At 47.8% G+C, this 21,169-nt stretch overlaps 1 protein-coding gene across 1 annotated transcript in view; it reads right to left on the bottom strand.

Annotated features, from left to right (window-relative positions):
- Positions 1 to 21,169, bottom strand: part of Tim (timeless) — a 60,267-nt gene that overhangs the window by 10,446 nt on the left and 28,652 nt on the right. The window contains exons 3-15 of the mRNA XM_077700720.1: positions 17,345 to 17,528; positions 16,787 to 16,819; positions 14,976 to 15,142; positions 13,675 to 13,735; positions 12,035 to 12,088; positions 10,961 to 11,398; positions 10,179 to 10,498; positions 3,301 to 3,370; positions 2,342 to 2,571; positions 1,892 to 1,992; positions 811 to 994; positions 573 to 635; positions 114 to 249 (exon numbers count right to left, since the gene is read on the bottom strand). Of these exons, the coding sequence (XP_077556846.1) occupies positions 114 to 249; positions 573 to 635; positions 811 to 994; positions 1,892 to 1,992; positions 2,342 to 2,571; positions 3,301 to 3,370; positions 10,179 to 10,498; positions 10,961 to 11,398; positions 12,035 to 12,088; positions 13,675 to 13,735; positions 14,976 to 15,142; positions 16,787 to 16,819; positions 17,345 to 17,485 (1,998 nt within the window). The 5' untranslated portion in view covers positions 17,486 to 17,528. The remainder of the gene's footprint in view (positions 1 to 113; positions 250 to 572; positions 636 to 810; positions 995 to 1,891; positions 1,993 to 2,341; positions 2,572 to 3,300; positions 3,371 to 10,178; positions 10,499 to 10,960; positions 11,399 to 12,034; positions 12,089 to 13,674; positions 13,736 to 14,975; positions 15,143 to 16,786; positions 16,820 to 17,344; positions 17,529 to 21,169) is intronic.

Here is a 21,169-nt window from a genome sequence, read left to right as displayed (position 1 = left end):
AAACATGCGGTACAGCGGGGCTGCATTGAGCATGGGGCAAGAGCTTACAAGTTGCAGAAAGATTTTTTTTTGTAGTGCACTAAAAAAGCAGTTGATAGAAGTGCCAGACGCACCTCGGGGATTTCGGCGCCTTCATTCAGGATGTTCACAAAAGACGAGAGGATGTTCGGATGAAAAAGTGCCTCCGGGCGCTTCAGGTCGCCGGCGACGTGATGCATCATGGTAAAAACGCAGTCGTTTACGAGGAGGCTGAAAAGGGAAGAGCAAGATAATGTGCGATGAAATTTGATACTGTTTTTTTCATCTTCACAGATAAATAACGGGACAAAGGGGAGGAAAACACTGTACAAGCGCTAAAAAGTAGGAACCTCCCCACCCCTCCCCTTTGTCCCGTTATTTGTGCGCTGTGAAGATGAATCTGTACCAACTAGCCCGGTTTTTTACCCTACTTCAGTGCCTTTTTTTACTGGTAGTTTTGTTCATTACAAGAAAACGCACATGGGTTGGACTAAATACATGAGCGAACGCTGTTATTTACCGCACATTACAATGAGGGCGTCAAAATGGCTTACCTGTTCGTTCGATAGTCCTTCAGTACCACGCCGTATTTCTCCATCACCTCAACTGTTGCAAATCTAAAAAAAGAGACGCCAGAGAGTATTCAGAAATTATCGGGCTTTTCCTTCTCTAAGCTTTTTGGTGATGTTCGCGGGCAAACCCCTGACGCACCCTTATCTGAACCCCTCTTTCTGTTAGCGGACGTTCGATAAGGCGGCAAAAAGTTTGAGAAGCAGCGCGGGCAGCACGTACTGTGAGAGGTGCCCCAGGATGTCGATCTCCAGGGCTCCCTCGGTCTTCTGGGCGTACTCGAGGATAAGGAGGAGCAGGTGGTTGGTGATGATAAGATCCACCAGCACCTGGCTCGGCATTGCGTTCCACTTTCGGATCAGCAGGAGCGGGATGTTGCGGAGGTCTTCCAGCCGGGCCAAGGACACTGCGCCGTAGAAGGCACAAGCCCACAATCGATCAATGCGAGTTTTGTTATCCTTAACCAGGCGGATTCGACTTTTGGGTTCATTTCTGGAGTCATGAGTTATTTGTTCAGACCTCTATTAGTCAGAAGGTGAAGGCGAACGCCTTTCGCTAAAAAAGATATGGGTCCAATAAAAATATCCCGGGCCATCTCCACTAACGTGAAACCTGGGGAGGGGTGAAGCATGCAGTCTATAGGTGTGTTCTTGGCGCTTTGGCGTATTTGCCAACGGAGATGAAACCGTTGGGGATAGAGGTATACAGTGCTGCTGCACAAGTCTCGTGGCGTTGAAGCACGAAGTGTTCTAGCTCGAGGTGTAAACGAGTGTCCCGGTGTTTTTTAGTGCGAGTTACGTTCTAGCGCGAGGCGTAAACGAGTGTCCCGGTGTTTTAGTACTGTGACAACATGAGACGACGATTGCGACAACAATGACAGGAGACGCCGACGACCGAGCCCCTAAGGAGCTTCGCCCCTCAAAAAACAAAATACGTGCGCAAATACACGACATGCTGTCGGTTCACATGCACTTTCAGTCATGTTGGTTTGAAAAGTAACGTTTAAATGTTCCAGGAATCAGTCACAACTCTCTCATGATGACTGAAACCATGTTCGTCAACTCACATGTCACACAAGTTACGTCAAGGCGCGTTGTTCTGTTACATTGGCGTAGTACTTCTCTCCGGTTTCATTACGCGCAGACGAATGCAACAAGTGCAGGTAACATATCTGACCACGAAAAGAGGGAAGCACCCTCGCTATACTCAAAGAAAACTGCGCTTAAAGGTGAGACATGCAAAGTGGATGGTATTCTCGGCTATCGGCGGCCATGCCGGCCAACGGCAGCTTGCATATACTCACCACAGAGCCGACGCATGTCGTCACCGACTCCTTTGCAGCGGCTGTTGTATGTTCCGATGGCCGCGATGAACTCGCGGAAGGCGCGCACCACAAGGTGGTACCTGCAAAAAAAAAGCACGTGCGTCGTCAGGATGAAGCGCGTCATGCAGACCTCGCGGCTATAAAGTAAACATTGCCTCTCGAACTGTAAACATCGAGCGTAGGAAATAATCGAAATGCCGAGAGACAGCTCTAGGCTCGCTTAGGGTTTTCTTACGCTGTTCGTGCGGGCAATGGCAATCAATCCTGTTTGTCTGTACACAAAGACGTGAGGGCTCGCGGCACACGTCTCCAGCTTCTTCTTTGTGTGTATGTCAGTTGTAGTATCCGGGGATGTCTAACATCAGGTGCGGACAAAAAGAGACAAAGAAAAGCGAAATACGGTCAATCAGGGACGGAGGAGATACGCACCGCTTCTTGAGTAGTTTGGAACCCTCGGCCGACTGGTTGGGGGACAGGTCAAGCTCCTGGCACACGGCGATCGCTTCGAACACGAGAAGGCCCACGACCTCAACAGACAGCACGGGCCGTACGTGGTGCAAGGACAGGCCGAGGGCGGTGGCCAGCCCGGTGAAGTAGCCCACCACCCAGAGCAGGTGGCAGCGGTCGATCAGGCTCGAACCCTGCTCCTTGTTCATCCTCTGTGACGGAGGAGAGAAGGAAGACACGCACATTTTGAGATCACACCAGCACTTGTTTCATCACGTTCTTCTGCTCAAGATACGCTGTTGTTAATTACGATAATACATCACGTGTTCACTGTGAGGTCTGATCATGCTTGAGTTAGTTGTATTGAAGTGACACCTTTCACTGTCCTCCTCTTGCGAAGAATTTTGTCCGCAATATTTGCTAATAACGAATTAGTAATAAAAACATATCTTTAAGCACAGACAATGGTGGTGGAAATGAGGACAGTTGAAAGCACCGCCAAAAACAGCTTACACAGCAAAAAGGAAGTTGTTTTTTTCCTCTGAAAGTTTGCTAAGTCGGGCTAAAAATCAATAAAAGACATAAAAGCTTGATTTCTTTCGTCCCCATATCTCTGCTGTGGCTAAACAGGAGATTTATCGCAGGCTTTTTATGATCAGTTGGTTTTAAAGGAACTATTTCCTCCATGTTCGACTCATGTGACGGCGAAGAGGAATCGATAACGTCACAAGAGAAAGTTCCTCATCAGAGCATTGGGCGGAATATCTCAAAAGAAAGCCGTGTAGGCGGGGCACCATTTTTTTAATGAAAATGGATTTGATGTGGCTACCCTTAATAAAGTCTGGCTGCCTCGAGAGAGAAACAAAGGCAAATAGAAGGAGTAGAAGAGGGAAATTAGCGCACAGAAGGTACCACAACACAAATATTTAGGATGTTCTTACCATGAGTTCCGTAACCAAGGATCCATAACCGCTGTGCAGGAAACTGATTGTAAAGCTCTGAAGCATGTTGCTGTAGAGAAACAAGCGATAGAAATACATAATGTTCCAGATGCCAAAGAAAAAAAATAAATATGAAAGGGAATAATACGCTCGCTCCAAACACGATCCACCAATAGATGCACATGCCTGCGTACAGGACCCCCCCCCCTCTTCCCACACACACACACACGCACACACAAAAAGAAAATCGCGAATACCGGGTGAAGGAAACCGTTAGCTGTTCGAGGGGGGTCGTTTTCTGGGAACAATACATTCAGTTATACCACCTCTGTCGGTGTTATGAAACGAGGTATCAGAGTAAAAATATGGAAAGGTCCAAATCGCGCGCTCAGTGACTTCGTTGCCTGGTGTTCCGAGGAAAACAGGATTGTTTGTGGTCTATAACTGCGAAAACACTTTGTCGGAGCTATGCTTTCTTCGATTTACGCTTTCTTCGATTGTTATACAACGCTCCTTTCGAAATGAGCCTCGCACGCATTCGACGGTAGCCCGTGGGAATTCGTCAACACGCGATTTAGTTTTTATAACATGCGATTATGCGACTATTGTGCGCAAAGGCAAAGTGCGGCCAGAACGGCAAGCCAAGCGCTGAGAAGTACACACTCGCTCGATTTCTAGCTCGCTCATTTGCTAGATGGCTGGCTGGCTGGCTCGTTGCTGGCTGGCTCGCTCGCTCGCTCGCTCGCTAACTCACTCACTCACTCACTCACTCACTCACTCACTCACTCACTCACTCACTCACTCACTCACTCACTCACTCACTCACTCACTCACTCACTCACTCACTCACTCACTCACTCACTCACTCACTCACTCACTCACTCACTCACTCACTCACTCACTCACTCACTCACTCACTCACTCACTCACTCACTCACTCACTCACTCACTCACTCACTCACTCACTCACTCACTCACTCACTCACTCACTCACTCACTCACTCACTCACTCACTCACTCACTCACTCACTCACTCACTCACTCACTCACTCACTCACTCACTCACTCACTCACTCACTCACTCACTCACTCACTCACTCACTCACTCACTCACTCACTCACTCACTCACTCACTCACTCACTCACTCACTCACTCACTCACTCACTCACTCACTCACTCACTCACTCACTCACTCACTCACTCACTCACTCACTCACTCACTCACTCACTCACTCACTCACTCACTCACTCACTCACTCACTCACTCACTCACTCACTCACTCACTCACTCACTCACTCACTCACTCACTCACTCACTCACTCACTCACTCACTCACTCACTCACTCACTCACTCACTCACTCACTCACTCACTCACTCACTCACTCACTCACTCACTCACTCACTCACTCACTCACTCACTCACTCACTCACTCACTCACTCACTCACTCACACTCACTCACTCACTCACTCACTCACTCACTCACTCACTCACTCACTCACTCACTCACTCACTCACTCACTCACTCACTCACTCACTCACTCACTCACTCACTCACTCACTCACTCACTCACTCCACTTCACTTTACTTACTTTACTTAATTGTTTACTTCGCCAGCGCTTATATTTTAATACTTGTGGATCTATTTTTTTGCTCCGGGAGCTAAATAAAGGCAGAGAAATGACCGCGGTGAAAGGAAAGACCAAAAATAGTCCTTCTTGACTGGTGCGGTTTCTTGGAAGGGAGTACTGGGACTAAAATGAAGATTATAATGCGACCAACCGAGCACGAAGGCGCCACGCCAAGCGAAATACCCTGAGCACAAATACGTCATTCAAACCAAAGCCGCGTCAGCAAGTTACGGCAACAGGCCCCACAAAGAGTGGCCTCAACAGGTATTATCGGCATAATAAACCTCGGCGACAGCTGCTCTTTGCGTAACCGGGTAAACTCGCTGCTTTCATGGTCAGCCCATGTACATATGGCTTAAGGCCCCCCGGAAACCTGGGCTGCCAACTACAGTTCTCTTTCTATACCACACTGATAAATTGATGTTAGTTGAATTGATTTGAAACAAAATTAGCTGCCCGTTTGAACTCCTGCTTTAATGCGCTAGGGTATAAAGAAGTTCTAAACAGACAGACAACATAGTTAGGACGATAAAGGAAGCGTCTACATAGCGATGGAATCGACCTTTTACGGAAGCTATTCTTATAAAACAATTTGGACTTCGCGTGGTGATAGCGTTCTCGTTGCCATGTGGGTAGAACATTTACTGTTCTATTGGCAGGGATATTGCACGTTGTCGCCGCACTTGATCTGAATCGCAGCTTTAACGCCTCCTACTTTTTACTTGTTCATACGCAGCTATATTGCGGTTGTATTCTTAGCGTATAGATATGAAATACGCTTTGTTGTACTTTCCTCCTAATGATGCTGCTCAAATTTATCGCGATTACATTATCAAGACAAGTAAGAAGAAGAAGGAAGTAAGAAGGAAGAGACGAAAAAGAACAACACAAAACTGTTATGGGCACGCGATAACCAAGAAATCTATGCCACAAATGACGGCATCAGCAACATGGATGCAAGCACGGCGGGAGTAGATCGCGTCGCACATTAGGAACGGAAGCCAACAAAGCACGCGTCGTCTCTCTATTTCGCACAAGAAGCACACGCGCGCACAATCGCAGAGGCGACAGGGAACACCCAAAAAGAACCAAGCGTGCACACAAGGCCGGAATACCCTTCCAGACCGGTGCCCTTCTTCTCTCTCGACTGCTAAGTGAGATCTGTGATAGGCTGAAGCAATGTCATCTTTAACCGAAGTCGTTTCCACGTGATTAGCAGGTAAGGCAGTAGGTAGAGTTAAGAGATGCGCTAGGAAACGTGAAAGTCTGAGATTACACTGCTGCAGCAGATCATAACTCTCACTCGGCAGTCTCGGCAAGCGGTCTGTTGAGAAGAAAGCGGCCCGGTAAGGACGGGTAGCTGCGGCGGGACGTCCGTGGTCTCCGTCGCTAGAGAGGTTTGGCCGTGGTCGAGCGACGCCCCGGGGCGCGTTAACCGACAGAAATTCAGCGACTCTGCGCTCCGTCACTTGCTATTCTCGCTGGGGACCATATACTCTGCGTACAACCTCACGGGCTGCGACAGTGCAAACAAACAGGACCTGGCTCGTGGTCTGCCTCCGCCGTGATGGCGACTCTTTACGTTGCTGTCTACGCTAGTCCTAACTTTTTTCAGTTCCTGACTGACTTTAGGTTCTCGATTAAGGAACCTGTTTGCAGGAGTGGATGTGTCAGTTGTGTCTCGTAATCAGTCAACAAAGTACTCGTGCCAAAAATGCAAGTTCAGAGTGGACAAATGTCATGTTTCGTTCTGTGGCAAAAGCTCAGCTGGATGGGAAAGGGGGCCAATTGGTTGGTGGGAACAAAGCCCCGATGAAGTACGCAGAAGTCGCCAATGACCAAGCGACGTCGCTGGATTTTTGTGTACTAACGCACCCCTGGACTGCCGTGGGAACTGCAGGAAACATCGGCAAAAATGCGCATACCATAATTGTAGAAGAATGCAAAAGTCCATAGTTGGGAAAATGTTTACAAAAAAAATGATAAAAACAAGAAAAAAGATAAGGTAAAGTTTAAGGGTAGAAGTTAGCGAGGGGCCTCAGTCATGCTGTTAGCATTAGGGGATGTAAAGAGATGGTAAAGGAACAAAGTTCGTGATTTGGGTCTCTGCAAATTTTGTCGCCGAGGCCGAAAGTGGGGGCGAGCGGGGCTCGCCGTCGGTCCACGCCTGGCCGGGCCCAATGGTGGCTATGCGGCCCCCGCGGATACGTTTACCGTTCCAAGCCCATTGTAATCTTCCACAACTAGCTTCCACACGAGTCCGGCGCGGCGGTCCAAAGGCACGTCGGTTGGGGCCGTCCTTGACCTGAAAATACTTAAGCAAGAGAAGAAGAAGGCACGAGTCGCAGGACTATTTGGCAGGAAACGAGCAAGATGGGCTGGTGTATGTCCCAACCTAGTGTCACTAGATAAGGTATAAGAGTACCGCCACTAGGGCATGCAAGTCAGCAATGGCGGCCATTTTGGTGTTTATCAGTGTTTCGAGATTTCCGCTTCGACGGCTACGCCAGTAACTTCTACCGCGTCGTTTGTTAACAACACTGCTGAAGATTCGGCAAAACGGCATCTTCGGAGACACTTCTGCTACTGAAATGATGCTACACGCGTTATCTTTGATTGGCGTTCGGGGGCCCTATTCTCGACCCCCCACAAATTCCCTGGAAATCTGGGAATTTGCCGTAAGTCTTTTCTGATTGGCTTTCAACTTTGGTCACGTGCTTCCGGTTGACAAAGTGGTTGTGTGTGCCTTCGTCATTTTGATGTTTTATGACTTTTACGGGCACCAGTACTAAAGTTTGCCTTATTTCTCTTTACTGAAAGCGCATAATTCTTGGCCGGCAATGAAAAACTAGACTAAATGCACTGGACATGACAACGCAGGCCTGTCTTTGCTATTCAACAATACTGCTTGTAATACACGCCCTCTCTGTGATTGGCTGAGAAGGAGTGACGTAATTTAAACAGTAGACGGGAACGATCACGTCACACACTGGCAACTTCAGCCTGCGTAAAAGTGACGTAATGCTACGTAACAACTTGAAAATGGCGGCTGTTTTTGTCGCAAAATACAAGCAAAATAGGGCAAAAAATTGCCCCGGCTTACGGCGCCGCGAATTGTGCGGCAATTTGCAGCAGGCGCAGTTTCGCATGCGCGCTGTTTAAAGCATGTTTCCTACCGAAACAAATTATAGTTTCAACTGCTTCCAAGTTAGCGATCATGGAGCATACAAATAACGTGCAGTATTTTGCTTTTATGTTTGGCAATAAAATAAAAATTATGTGTTTGGCGTAACCGCAACATAAGAGGGCAGTACAAGCCTCTCCATGACAAGGAGAACCCAATGCATGTTATTTATCCACGCTCCTCCTAGTAAGCTGCTGGGTCACATGATCGAACTCAAGAGAAAAATAACAAAGAAAAGCGACTCTTTTGTTCATTACAGCGCTGATTGAAGTCGAGTGTGACGAATGAGTGAATCGGCGACATCGGTAAGCTCCGCGGTTATCAGGCGTAGCGCTTCGCTGCTCTTATGTGTCATACAAGCGACGGTCGCGGCTGTCTTTCTCTGTGATCATGCCATAAACTTGTAACTAGCAGCAGACGATATCATGGCGGTGGTGGTGGCCGGGAAGGCGATAACACAACAAAGCTTGCATTAAAGGAGAGAGCTTAACTATGTTAGTAAAAGCGATTGAAAGAAATAAACAGATACGGTAAAAATATTGTGTGGTATTCTTTAGCTCAACATCCCCTTCCTATCGCTCACTTTTGGATCAACGTTACTCGATCGCCTTGTAGTGTTGACGCCAATTTTGACCTGCATAAATGTGTTTCCATTGCCACCCTCAGCTACCTTCTAAATTTTTATGATACATGTCGAGGCTTTTTTTTTACCTTTTATAAGCATTATTTGATACCTTAGTTGAGATCTTTATGAATGAAGCGCCAAATTACACTGCATATCATCAGAGCTATACGTGCATCACGTCACTGATTGCTTACGTTGTGCTTACGCAAAACAACATGGCGAATTTCCCAGGAATTTGTGCAGTCGAGAATAGGGCCCCGGAACGTCAGTCGCGCGCAGCCGCAGAGCAGGGAGTAGAAGCTAAGTCTAGATACCACAGCTTAGCGACTGAAAATGCACAAGCAACAAAATGGCAGCGCCCATGAACCGTCGAAGTGTAAACAAATGTCACGTGATGCGAATTGACCAGTGATGATGGAGGCGGCACAGAACAATAGGAGAAAAGAGTGCCGATACTCTGTAATGTTATGTAGTGACACTAACCCAACCGGCATGAGAGGATTGAAAACGCCCGCATGCGATATTTACCAGTGGTGACAGCAACAGCAGTAGTATTCTTTAGATACTGCACGTCATTATCGCATGCGGACAACGTAAACTAAGATGTGGAGTAGCGTTGGCCGTGGTTCAAGGGAGTGTAAGAGATCTTTAATCATATATGCACATCGAATTGCTTCTAGATGGTAGCATAGCAAATCAATTAGCTCCAATCGGCCTTTCTCTACCTTTGTTCAGAAGGGCACATGACTGAACCTGTGTGTAGAGTAAGCTTGAATGAGTCGTCAAGCCATAATAACTCTATAAAAAGTAGAACCACCTTAATCCTTGAGTAATGACATCATGTCTGAAAAAAGAACTTGTTTTAACTTCATGTTGAGCTAATATGTGCAAACATTCAGTTTTTTTGTTCATCTTGCGGGCTGCTACCTTTTCAATAAAAAAAAGGTAACTGGAAATTATCTTCCCATTTAGCCAATCTGTAACAGGTGATCTAAGAGATCGGTTCAGATGTGACCAGAACATAAGCAAGGATGCGATTGTTGTAGTGTGTTTGTAAAAATATACATATGTGACCTACCTGCTTGCCGCGTCGGAGGTTTCTCGTTTCAGGGGTGTTTGCGTGGCAAACATTCGCAACAAGTACAACAAGACATCACTGCGAAGTAATGCTGCGTGCACATTGATTCATTCATTACAGATTTCTCAGTCTACAACCAACTGTTCTGAAAGCTGGAATTGACCAAAAGACAGCATAAGATTGCTCTTATCTGTGTGGTGCTTACAAGTATAATAAACTTGCCAGCCGTAATTGGATTTTGCGCAAACAAAACTTACTTCAGATAAGAGCGGGCACCGTGGTTGTCGAAAACGACAAGCCTCTTTGTCTAAGTGCTAGACAATGGCAGTGCGGGCCCCTCAAGGCCAGATCGTCTACCTGATGTCATCGTTGGAAGGGACGTGCGCCGAGACGTCCAGGAGGACCAGGGTCTTCTTGCGGTCCCACACGGGGTCCCGGAGCGTGGATCGGGACTCGAGCGACGCGAAGGCGGCCTCGAGGCACACGGAAGGGGTGCACTTCCCGCCTTTGAGTTGACTCTTGCTCTTGCGAGACATTGCCACCAGGCTGCGCTGCTTGGAGCGAGCCAGTAGCTCGTCCTCGTTCGAAGAGTCACTGCCGGAGGGACTGTCGGCGGAGTGCATCGCCCGGTGTTTGGCTGACGCCTTGTGGTGTGGGTCCTTTATGTGCTCCTTCACCTAGCGAGAGGAGAGCAACGTACCACCGAACTTGGCGATTTTGCATGTCGCATTTAAGTCGCATTTTATGAGCTAGCTCTCCAGCTGGCGAATGAAATGCAACGTTTGTGTCAATTTCTACAGCCACTAAAAGCAAAAGCCATCACAAATTATAGTTTTAGCACCGCTGTAAAGCGGTGCTTAAGCGTACGTTGTGTACAGTAGATGTTAGTCGGCTGAAAGGTCCTCTTGCTATACTAGGGGTTTTTAGCAAAATAAAAAGAGATGGAAAGCGAGAGACCCTTCATGGTTCAGAGTACCATAGCTGCGCAGTACTGGGCATTCTGTTGTATGCATAATGGAGCAATCCAAGAAAGAGCTGCGCAGGAACTACGCAACTGTATGCTCGGAGCACTATGCTCGCAAGTGAACCTTAGACCTGCGACGCCAGAAACCACGTCCAAGTTCTCTATGCTTACTGACCTGATCGTCTTCGTCCGACGATGATGATTGGCCGTTGGAAGAAGACATGTTGTCTGCGCTGGCACGTCCGCTGGATGTCGACTGGTCTCTGCTCAGTTCCCCCTTGTCGCGGGGCGAGAACGAACGGCTGTTGTTGGATGAGCTGGTGAAGTCCGACTGGCAGTAGCCCGAGTCCCCGGCAGTAGACAGGGGGTGGTTGCCAGCGGCCTTGTCAGCCATACTGCCGCACGTGACGACCGCGCTGCCGACGCAGCCGCTGCAGGACAAGGCCTTGGTGCCAGCGGAGGTGCCGCCCCCGCAAGGCTGGCTCGTCTGCATCGAGTCATTGCTGCTGGCATGGTGCACCGAGTGCTTGGACGTGTTGCTCTCGATGTCGTCCTCCGAGCTCTCCGACGTCGAGGTCGAGTTTGAGATCAGGTGCTGCAAATTTCCCACGTCCTGCGGATGGGGTTTGCGAGCACCATAGAGCACCACGGTCTGCCCAAGTAGCCACGCTTCCATGGCCTAAAGAAACATGCTTTATGTTATCTTAGAACATTGATACGTTGTATTTTTGCTTCGATTTGCGAGAAAGAAACTCGCTGGACGCACATAAATTTCACATAACTTTCATTGTCCAATTTATTGACAGGAGGAAGGTACTCCTGCCATAGATTTCGGTTTATGTCGACATCAACAAGACGACCTGTTTAGCGGATGTGTTAGACCTTGAAGTGCATCAAGTCATTTTGTAGAGAGCTCAATGAACTGAGGAGATGACAACCTGTCGGCCAAAAGCCGGTTAAATATCTTAGGAATCTTTAGGAATAGCTCGGTTTGTTGCGAAAGCCTTCGTACTGCAGTGGGACTACAACACTGTTTATGATGATGGTCCTTTGAAAAACCACTATTGAATACAAATGATAAAAATGTATGATCTTTCACTTTTTATAAACTTCTCAGTTAAGGCCAGGCCTTGACGAGGACATGAATGGGGTCATTACGCCGATGCTGCCTAAACAGATACGCCTAAGGTTTCTTTTAATGATCGTTCCGGCAGCCACTGATCAAACATGCGGAGAATCTGTGACTCACCTGGTCCTTATAGAGAAGCGCTATGATTTGGGCCACGACGACGGCCCAGTTCACCTGTGGAGTTGAGAACATCCAACTTATGCCGCGACACAACACAAATAAAAAAATGCGTAATCGACAAGCCATTTGAGACCAACGGGTGACGGTGATATTAAGAGGCTACGCAAGCATTATGTTTGAATGCTTGGTGCGGTGCCCATGGATGCCAAATATGTACAGGTGTAAATTCTTACTTCTCACGTAACTACTAATTAATGACGTAATTTTATTTTTTTGTAATAACACTGGATAGACTACAACTAATCACTTCATCAACGGACGCACGTTGAGCTTCGCGTCGTTAACGCTGTTGTTTCTTCGACGAGCACGACACGGAGCACGGATATCGGTCAAGGTCCTTGATCCTTCCGTTCTCTCAGCTTACGGCTATACAGCAAAGGTGATAGAGGCAATGCGCTGTCCAAACACAAGGGGATGAGGCCGCGTAAGCCGAAACCAGGATATTTCTGTCGTCCTCTGCGAATCCTGTGCAGTTAACGCGCCGTTTATACGCGCATACCGCAGCCTCTGTGCCTTGCTGATGCTATTGCTCGACGACATCAGTGCGTTGACTAGCAATGCCCTTTCTTGGTCGCACGGAATTCGTTCACTATGGGGGGCCTTGAATGACAAGCTTCACTATCCGACGGAGCGACAGACGCGATTTTAAGAGGTAGAGCACCAACCAATCTTGCCCTAAAGGATAACAAAAAGTAACAAATATGCGCTCCTCACGCTCGAGCGCTGCATCTCCAATTCACCTCATTGAAATGGCTTTCCTTTTTTTTAAACGAGAGCATCTCATGATAACCACATTCAGGGACCTCGTATATCTAAAGTTTAGCAATAGATTGCAATGATGCTTATGGATACGTGTGTTCCCTTTGTTAGTTTTTTTTTACGTATCGTACGTTTAGGGATAGGGATGACTTTCTTAGACAAACAGTTATGTGCATGCGCGTAGCGCTGGCACGTCACTGCACCGCAAAATGTCGCTGAACTCATCTTTGTTTACTGCCGAGCTAGCACCACAGACACTGTCGGCTTATTACTGATTGCCGTATGCAGTGCTGGTAGTAGCAGTGAGCACTGAAACGGTATCTGGCCTCGCACCGAATCTCAAGGGAGGGAGTGGCTGTGTGCTGTCGCTTGCTATTTGGCCGAGAACGGCTGCCTTTTTGTCCGCCTACGACAGCTGGTTCGTTTACCAAAACGTGCGGGGTTTCTTTGGCATTGCGCTTTTATATGTCGCATCAGAACTTGCTTGTGCCATTTGGTTATTGTGGTTTGGACTCTACTGTACCGCAGCGCTTCGTGGATCGTTGTGTCCACAGCTAAGCCTTGTTTGGTAATATTTGCCGGTCAATAGCACAGCGTCTTGGTACAATTACGCTTGTTAATGTTATGTCGTTGTTGCATGTTCTCTGCACAATCTTTTTTTTTTTGCAATGTTAACATTTTTTTTACTTGAGGCGCCTGCATTCCCCACTACTGCTGCAAATAAATGCATTTATTCCAATCGGAAGCCAGTACGATGCCACAGGAAGAAGACAGGTACCGGGAGGATGGTGTCCAGAAATACGACAAAAACGAGGTCTCACCTTGTAGACGCTGTTCAGCATGAGAATGAGCACGCCGTCAAGTCCGTGCACGAAGAGGTTCCTTTATTTTTCCGAAACGGAAGAAAGGAGGACAAAAGCAACAAGTTGAGACACACGCATTCTGTAAGCCGATGGCGGCTGAAAGCGAGGCATGGGGCTATCGGAAACATCTTACCAACTGTAACGGGAAAATAGCACTAACACAGATGAGGACGAAGTAAGGAGGACAAACACGGAGCAATGACTTCCAACAAACTGACATCGGGGATAGTCTGAGCACAACCAGCACTTCTTATAAATTGTGAATGCGAAAGCATGAATGTTCTGTTGAACGTCTAAGGCACCCTGCTTTTGCCTCGCCTTATGGAAGTTCTTTGTAATCTTGCCGTTTGGGGAACTTTGCGATCCGCCTTAAAGGGACCCTGTAACACTTTTTTCAACGTTTTTTCAAATCTTCAATACTTGCAAAACGCGAAATGCGAAATGCAAAACATAGTCACCCAACGCACTCAGTACTTAGATTAGGGGGTCGCAAAGTACATCAACCAATAATTACTGCTCTATGCCCATAAGATAACTTGTAAAATCGCTCAAAAAATTTTCCTCTCTTTTCTGGTCTTGACATTCTTCGACGGCTCAAATTGCGTCACTAAGGCCATGTAGCGGCTGTTGGCCGGTTTTCCATCAGTTTCAGCAATGAACGCCTTCGATGGCCACTTTAAAATGAAATCCACAAAAACAAAGCAGAAATGGAGGGCGTATCTGGTGCGATGAGGAATTAACGCAGTGCCACTCCGTGCTGGCGATAGCTGTAGCTTTCGCAGTGCTTTCAGACGTGAAGGAAAGAGTGAAAGCGCTTATCCAACGTGTTGCAGGGTCCCTTTAGCGCTTTCCAATGACTTTGATACGTTGCCTATGCGTTGCGCCGCCGCTCGTTTCTCCAGCCGTGTAATGGGAGAGTTAATGACGATGGCACATTTAACTTCTTATTTATTTGCTCGCTCGACTATGTTCTTCGGCTCTCACCATCTGCGGAGTACTACTGCCGAATTGAAGCTTGCGCTACGGAACCCATCCGGCTGTGAAACTCCTCGGGCTATGGAACGCTTCCCAAATAGCTGTTTCGCTTTTACAGACGCCGATGGACGCTGACGCTTGCCTCAGCGCTCAACAAGCCATGTAATGCTTTCGCACCAATAAAGCAAGGTACCTAGCTTTCGTATAGAAAGAGAGTCGGGAGCACTATTTTCTCGTCACAGTGCCTCGCGAGCAAGCCCAGACCCGCACCCCGGAGGTCTTACCAGATGAGCTTGTTGTGGATGCTCAAGCAGTCCTCGTACGTGTTCTCGGTGATTCCGAAGCGCGACGACTCGCTCTTCTCCGGCACGTGCAGCAGGTTCCGCATCAGAACTAGCGAATTGCTCAGGCCTTCGAGGTCGTTTTCGGTCAGATCTTTTGGCTCCTGATCCTTTCCCCGGGACAAAACACACAGTTCTCGCTTTCGCCTCCGCCGCCGTCCGTCCGCCACTACACTCGTTACGCAACGCTTAATCTTCACGGCTGCAACCTTCCCTCTTCCCCATCTCTATCACTATTTTCAGTCGCAACGTGCACCTCATTCTGCTGTTATGCTACACAAAAAGGAATACTTGGCCTTGGCATTGAACGATGTCTCTCCAAGTTGCATGGGTTTATCAGAAATGCTAGACAATAATTTTCAGCAAATGTACACTGGGCCTAGATTTCAGGACAGACAGTAAGCAAAATGAAGCTTAATGTGCCCACACAGAACTTGGTGTCACTTTTTGAAGGTATGACTAGTCTTGTTTGCATATGAAAATGGGCCAATAGCTTCACATCTAATAACTCATGCCCGCAAGTATGCAAAACTTCTTTTTTGCGCGCTTTGCAATAAGGTTTTTTAAGTGCTTGAAAATTTTGCTGACGTTTTGTTTCCATTGGACACTTTTTTATCAGAAAATAACGCGCTGGTTTAATTTAGGGTATTGTTTGCAGGCTGGAGATGTAGAACTTTAAAACTTCCGTTATCGTAATGATTGCTGACCTAATTTATCATGCTCTCGTAAATACATAGATAACTATGGCACAAGCTTTCTGTCTGCACACTTCAGAAACACAGTATTGTACCAGGAGGTTCCTACTTTATTCCTCAGAAACTTTTGTCGATAAGTAATCTGTTTCAACGGTGACGTGACAGAAACAAGCCTCGCTATTCGCGTGCCTATGTACGTTCCCCAAAAGGGAATAGTTACGAAACATCATGTTCATTTTCTTTTGACTATATTATTAAAATACGAGTGTAGCACCAAAATGGTCGGATGAAAATGTAATATTTGTAAGTCTCATCCACAGAGTGCGCGCCAGGGCTACTATAACGCTTGCCACCCTACAGCGAAGGTGTGATGTCCTGCGCAAAACGCCTCGCGCTATACATCTACTGCACATAGCTTTTAGAATTTACTTAATTAATTTGTAACGACATGTAGCAGAAGAAACAAGGCTTAGCGAGTTTAAAAGGAAATAACCTTTCCGATTTATCGACATTGTACTGCTCGAGGAAACCGTACGTGCTCCGGCAGCCGTATCTGGACTTCGAATAGTCGACTGTGCTCTAACTTTAAGATCTGATTGTTTTTAAGCACAATATTTTATTGTGGGACCCGATGGCGATACGTACTTATATCAAACTCTAATTTTAGGATAAAAAAACGGCAAAGGCCGTAAGGTTAACTCTCAGATAGCGTGGCGTCCAATATTTGCTTGTGCCTGCTGCAGAAAACAAAACAAAAGCTTCTGAAGCTCACTGGCAGTGAAGAACGAAGGAAGTTTTCAGATTACGTGCACCAGAAGTGTATTAAGTTGTGAGTGTAAAGACAGTTTATGACAACAACAAAAAAGCTTTTGTAGTGAATGACGAGAAAGCTCAATGTCGCGTAAATAAGCAGCCTAGTTAAAAACTCCACGCATGGAGGGGAATCGGTTGATCGATTATTTGGGGGCGTGCGCCGCATATTTTCATGCCAACCAGTCATGCATGCGACGAGCAAGAAATCGCATTGCATGAATTCAGGCCGAACATGTAGTTACTAACCCATAGGTTCCCAAGCTTCTCCGCTAGGCGCACCTGAGGACAACAGACATAAAATGATCAGTGAATGATATAATTGTGATAGAGAGCCAAAAGCAGGCATATGCATGCTCTTTTTTTTTTTGAAGCTGCTATTGTGCTGCTGGCTTGTTGTGGAGTGTACGAAAATCTCCCGACACAAACAGAAATTACTCTCTCTCTCTCTCTCTCTCTCTCTCTCTGCATCTTACTAAGCAAAGACAAAACCTGGGGAGTCATATAGCACTACAACAGCACGACGGAATTCCTCGCTACCGACTGGAGCAAGAAGTTTTTTTTGCTACCGGATGCGGATACAGGATGTTGAGCTGGGTTCGCTTCACCATAAATTGCAACGGGCACCGACATTCACCGACATTCGTTCTCCTCCTCACCGGATTGTCCCAGTCAAGTTAACGCGCTCAATTTCGTGAGCTGCTGCGTCTGCCTTTCCAGGAGGGAGCGTTTGCTCACTTATGTGGTGCTCCAGACGAAACGGTACACAGCGCATGCTTATTCGCAAGACGAAGTGAGCGCGCTCACCGTTTTCATCTTGCCCTTGAGAACCTTCATGATTGTCTCCGTCGAGCGGACGTCGAGGAAAGAACGCTTGGTCTCGAGGAGGAGCCTGTGGAGGCTCTGGATGGCTTCCTTGGTCGTCTTGCTTTGGAGCGCCAGGTCCATCGGAATGAGGCACTCGACTGGCGTGGTCAGCCGAAGCAGCACCCTGCGTCAAAGCCGCACCCGAAGCGTCCCATATCGTTTTTCTCCAGAAGTAATTGAACTGCACCGCCAACAAGCAGGTCTGCAAACTGCCTTGGACATTACTTCATGGTGGTGCTAAATTGTTGGATTGAATCTATCCCCTACAAAGACTTCCTTTATGTCAGTCACCAATCGTAGGGGCTGACGCCGGTTGTCGCAGACACCAATATGCCTGTCTTTGAATGGTAAACATATGCGTGTATTGGGGTTGGAAATAAACGTAGCAGGTTCGGCAGCTTCATGGGTCCGCTCCACTCGACGAAAAGTTGCCAGCATGCTACACTTGTTCCGCCGCACCGGCCAGAAGTCAGGGGGTGCCTGCTCCAGTGTCCTGCGTGCACTAGTGCGGGCAATCTTTCATCCTCGTATCGTCTATCAAGCCTCGTTCCAGCATCTCACTTTGCGTGACTGGGACAGTTTGAAAACCGCAAGAAGGGAAGCAATGTGAATGATCACCGGCCTTCCTCGCATGACATGCATTCCGGCCCTTCAAGCGGATGCACAAATTAAAACACCGGACGAACTTGTACGCCAGCGTCGATCGGCTCGTCTTCTAAAAATTAAATCGATTCCTGCCGCCGCCGTACTAGCGCATTACTATGACCCCGCATCACCTCTGATACCACGTCCAGCTGAGCCGCCATCATGGCAACGTCCACAGTCCACCGACAACCGGCCCGGCGGACGCATAAAAAGTATTCGCCCAGGGCAGCAGACCAACCCACCCCTCCATATCGACACACCAGATGGCCTGCAAGCCCATGTGGATGCAGGGGTGGACAATGGCATCATCCACACGAGCCTAGTTTGCCCTGCTATGTCGTCTGTAAACCAGGCATGCACTTATGTAACGGAGGCATCCACTTCCTTCGGTTTTGGCAGAGCTCGTCGCCATTCTTGATGGCTTGTGTGCCCTAGGCCTTTGTCTTTGTTTTGCCCCACTGTCTTGCCTGATCATCTTTCTTCACAGATGCAACATAGGCTACGCGAAAGATACGGCGTGTAGACAGCACGTTGGGCATTAGATGAGATGTGCACCGAATACTGAAAGCGTTACCGTGCCCTGTTCGCATCGTATGGACCCGCCGTAGCACGCCCACCCACGTCGAGGCCGACTTGGCTGCTCATCCTCCGCAAGATATGTAACCGCTCCCTCTTCTGCAGCTGTCCCTGGAGGACGCTCTTCTAATAATAAAAAAAAGAGTATCTTCGCGCTCCACGCGTGCCCTTCTTCCTCCGCGTGGGTCTGACTTTCCTGGCGGCTTAACCCGCCGTGAGGAGGTCACGCTCCGGAGAATTCGCCTGGGCGTTGCACTGACGCCTGCTGATCGTGTAACATGGACTTCTACACTTGCAGTGACTTATGCGACCTGCCCCTACTGCCCTACTTCCGCTGAAGATGCGACATTGGATCACCTCCTGGTAACATGTCCAGGGCTCCAAACAGCCCGAATCCGGCACGTGGTAGCTCTAGGACATCGCCCAGGACGTCCGCCCGATATTTATCGGGGGACGCATGGTCCTCCTTACAAGCAGCGGTTGGACTTGATAGCTAGACTGGTCTATACGGCATTCTGTAGTGCACGAAGCCGCTTGCATCTCGTCTCTTCATTTTTTTATCTTTCCATTCCTTTGATGCCCCGCGGCAAAATAGCGCCATAAAAAAATTGCGCCCACCTCCCCGCGAGGGGAACCCTGTGTAGATACGACGCATCGTGGGGTTCACTTGCTGTTTCCGTTGGATTGATTCTGAAATCGTGTGAAACGTGTCGGGAACGCGTATGATTATTATGTTTTATGATTATTATTATGTTTTATTGGCCAATCTTGGGCAATCTCTCTAAGTGGTATGCTTGGGGCTTCGCTGTCGCAACGACCTTTACTCCATCATTGTTGCTGTAAGTGGGAGCTTCTTTTCTTTTATTGCAAGTGTTAATCATTGCCCCATCATGCGTTGTATCAGTAGCTTCTTGACGTAGTTAGAATGAGACAAGGATATAAGGCGCGTTCGTAGCATTTGATTCTGTCTTGGTTTTGTGGCGCAGTGGAAAGAGCACCATGTACCTCGCGTTCCGCCCACAGGTTCGTGGGATCGAAACCGGACGGCGCTAACTATTATTTTTTTATAGTGTAGGGGGAGGGGTGCGGACGGACGACGACGCCGTATGGAGGGACAAGGCGAGTGAATGAGATGCGTCGCATCTAAAAGTAAGCACGTGCGACGTATTGTATACAGCAGTGATATATTTACCTCGCCGTAAGTCATGAGATACCGGATATAAAGGTTTGCTTTGCTCTTGTTGCTGTCATTGTTGTAAAAAATCACCCACCCGTCTCTGCCCATCTACGCACGCACGCACGCACGCACGCACGCACGCACGCACGCACAAAGCCAAAGCCATGGCACACAACTCTAGGCGACCTGGAAAGGAAGTGTGCAGGGCTGCTTTGCCGGACGCGCGGCCTGAATAACGAACACGGTAGAACACGTGCGGTGCGAGACCCGCGGCGCGGCCCATCCATTGTTATCCATCGTTTTTCCGTAATGCAGCCCTTGCTTCGTTTCTTTCTTGTCTCGCCTACTTCCTTCGTTGAACACAATGAGTGACTTCGTTGCAGTGTCGGTGCGTTCGCTTCACAAGAAAGTATTGTTCTTTTGTTCTGTTCTGTTGTTTTGTTCTTTTCGTAAGAGTTTACGTCAGGGCTGTAGACTTTGATCATGTTTTTATGAAATCCTCCTCAGCTGACAGATTTCGCTGTTTACGGAAACGCTGCCTTGTGAACAGCGTCAAAAACTGAGTCGCCGCTTAGGCTTGTAGTGGATGCTGCGGCTTGCGAAAAATGCATATGCGACATAGCAAAAAGTATTGACTGCGACTTGCAGGAACATTGAGTGCAGAAACAAGTACGCGTCTTACCCCGTCCGTGGATTTCTGTTTGGCGCGGATAAAAAGATAGCGCTGTATGTTACCGGCATTTAGGCGGTGTTTGACGTAAGCGATATTTTAAGCCGCATTTTAGTCGGCAAAAATGTCGCTTAAAATACCGTTTACACCTTACACCAATTACCCAAAGGCGTGAAAACTGATTTTTTTTTACTTTCAGGAGCAGTTCAAAGATGCACATTCACCCCTTCGAAAACCAACACAGGGCATGATCAGTTCACACGCATTGTGCGTGTTGTCATCTTGTTTTGCTTATGTACTGAGGATAGCGTCGTCAATGGCAGCATACGTGGGTGTTGGTCATAGTATTTAAGCATACGTTCTTTGCCTTTCGATGAAAATTAGTTGTGAGTTCTGCACCGTTCTGTCTACTTCCTTCACCTTTGTTTTTGTCTTCTGCGCTGCCCCTCAAGATGTTCGACACGTGAAAGCGTCTCGATAATGTTTGATACCATTTGTGAAATGCTTATGCTAAGCGCCCCACATGGTGTAGTCCCTTTTTTTCTGCATGAATTGACAAGAAAAGAGAGAGAGAGATGAAACATTTATTGAGCTGTAAAAGTAGGAGGGGATCACTGGTTCAGGAAGTCTTGTGTTAACCGCACCGTCGTAGCCCGGATTACAAGGAGTGCTTGGTCCTCCAGGCGACCGCTAGACA

The sequence above is a fragment of the Haemaphysalis longicornis genome, unplaced genomic scaffold (genome assembly GCF_048455015.1).
Source record: "Haemaphysalis longicornis isolate Haplotype H1 unplaced genomic scaffold, Haemaphysalis longicornis Haplotype H1 scaffold_2, whole genome shotgun sequence".
In the NCBI taxonomy this organism is placed as follows: Eukaryota; Metazoa; Arthropoda; class Arachnida; order Ixodida; family Ixodidae; genus Haemaphysalis; species Haemaphysalis longicornis.
This window is presented reverse-complemented; position numbering and strand designations above follow the sequence as displayed.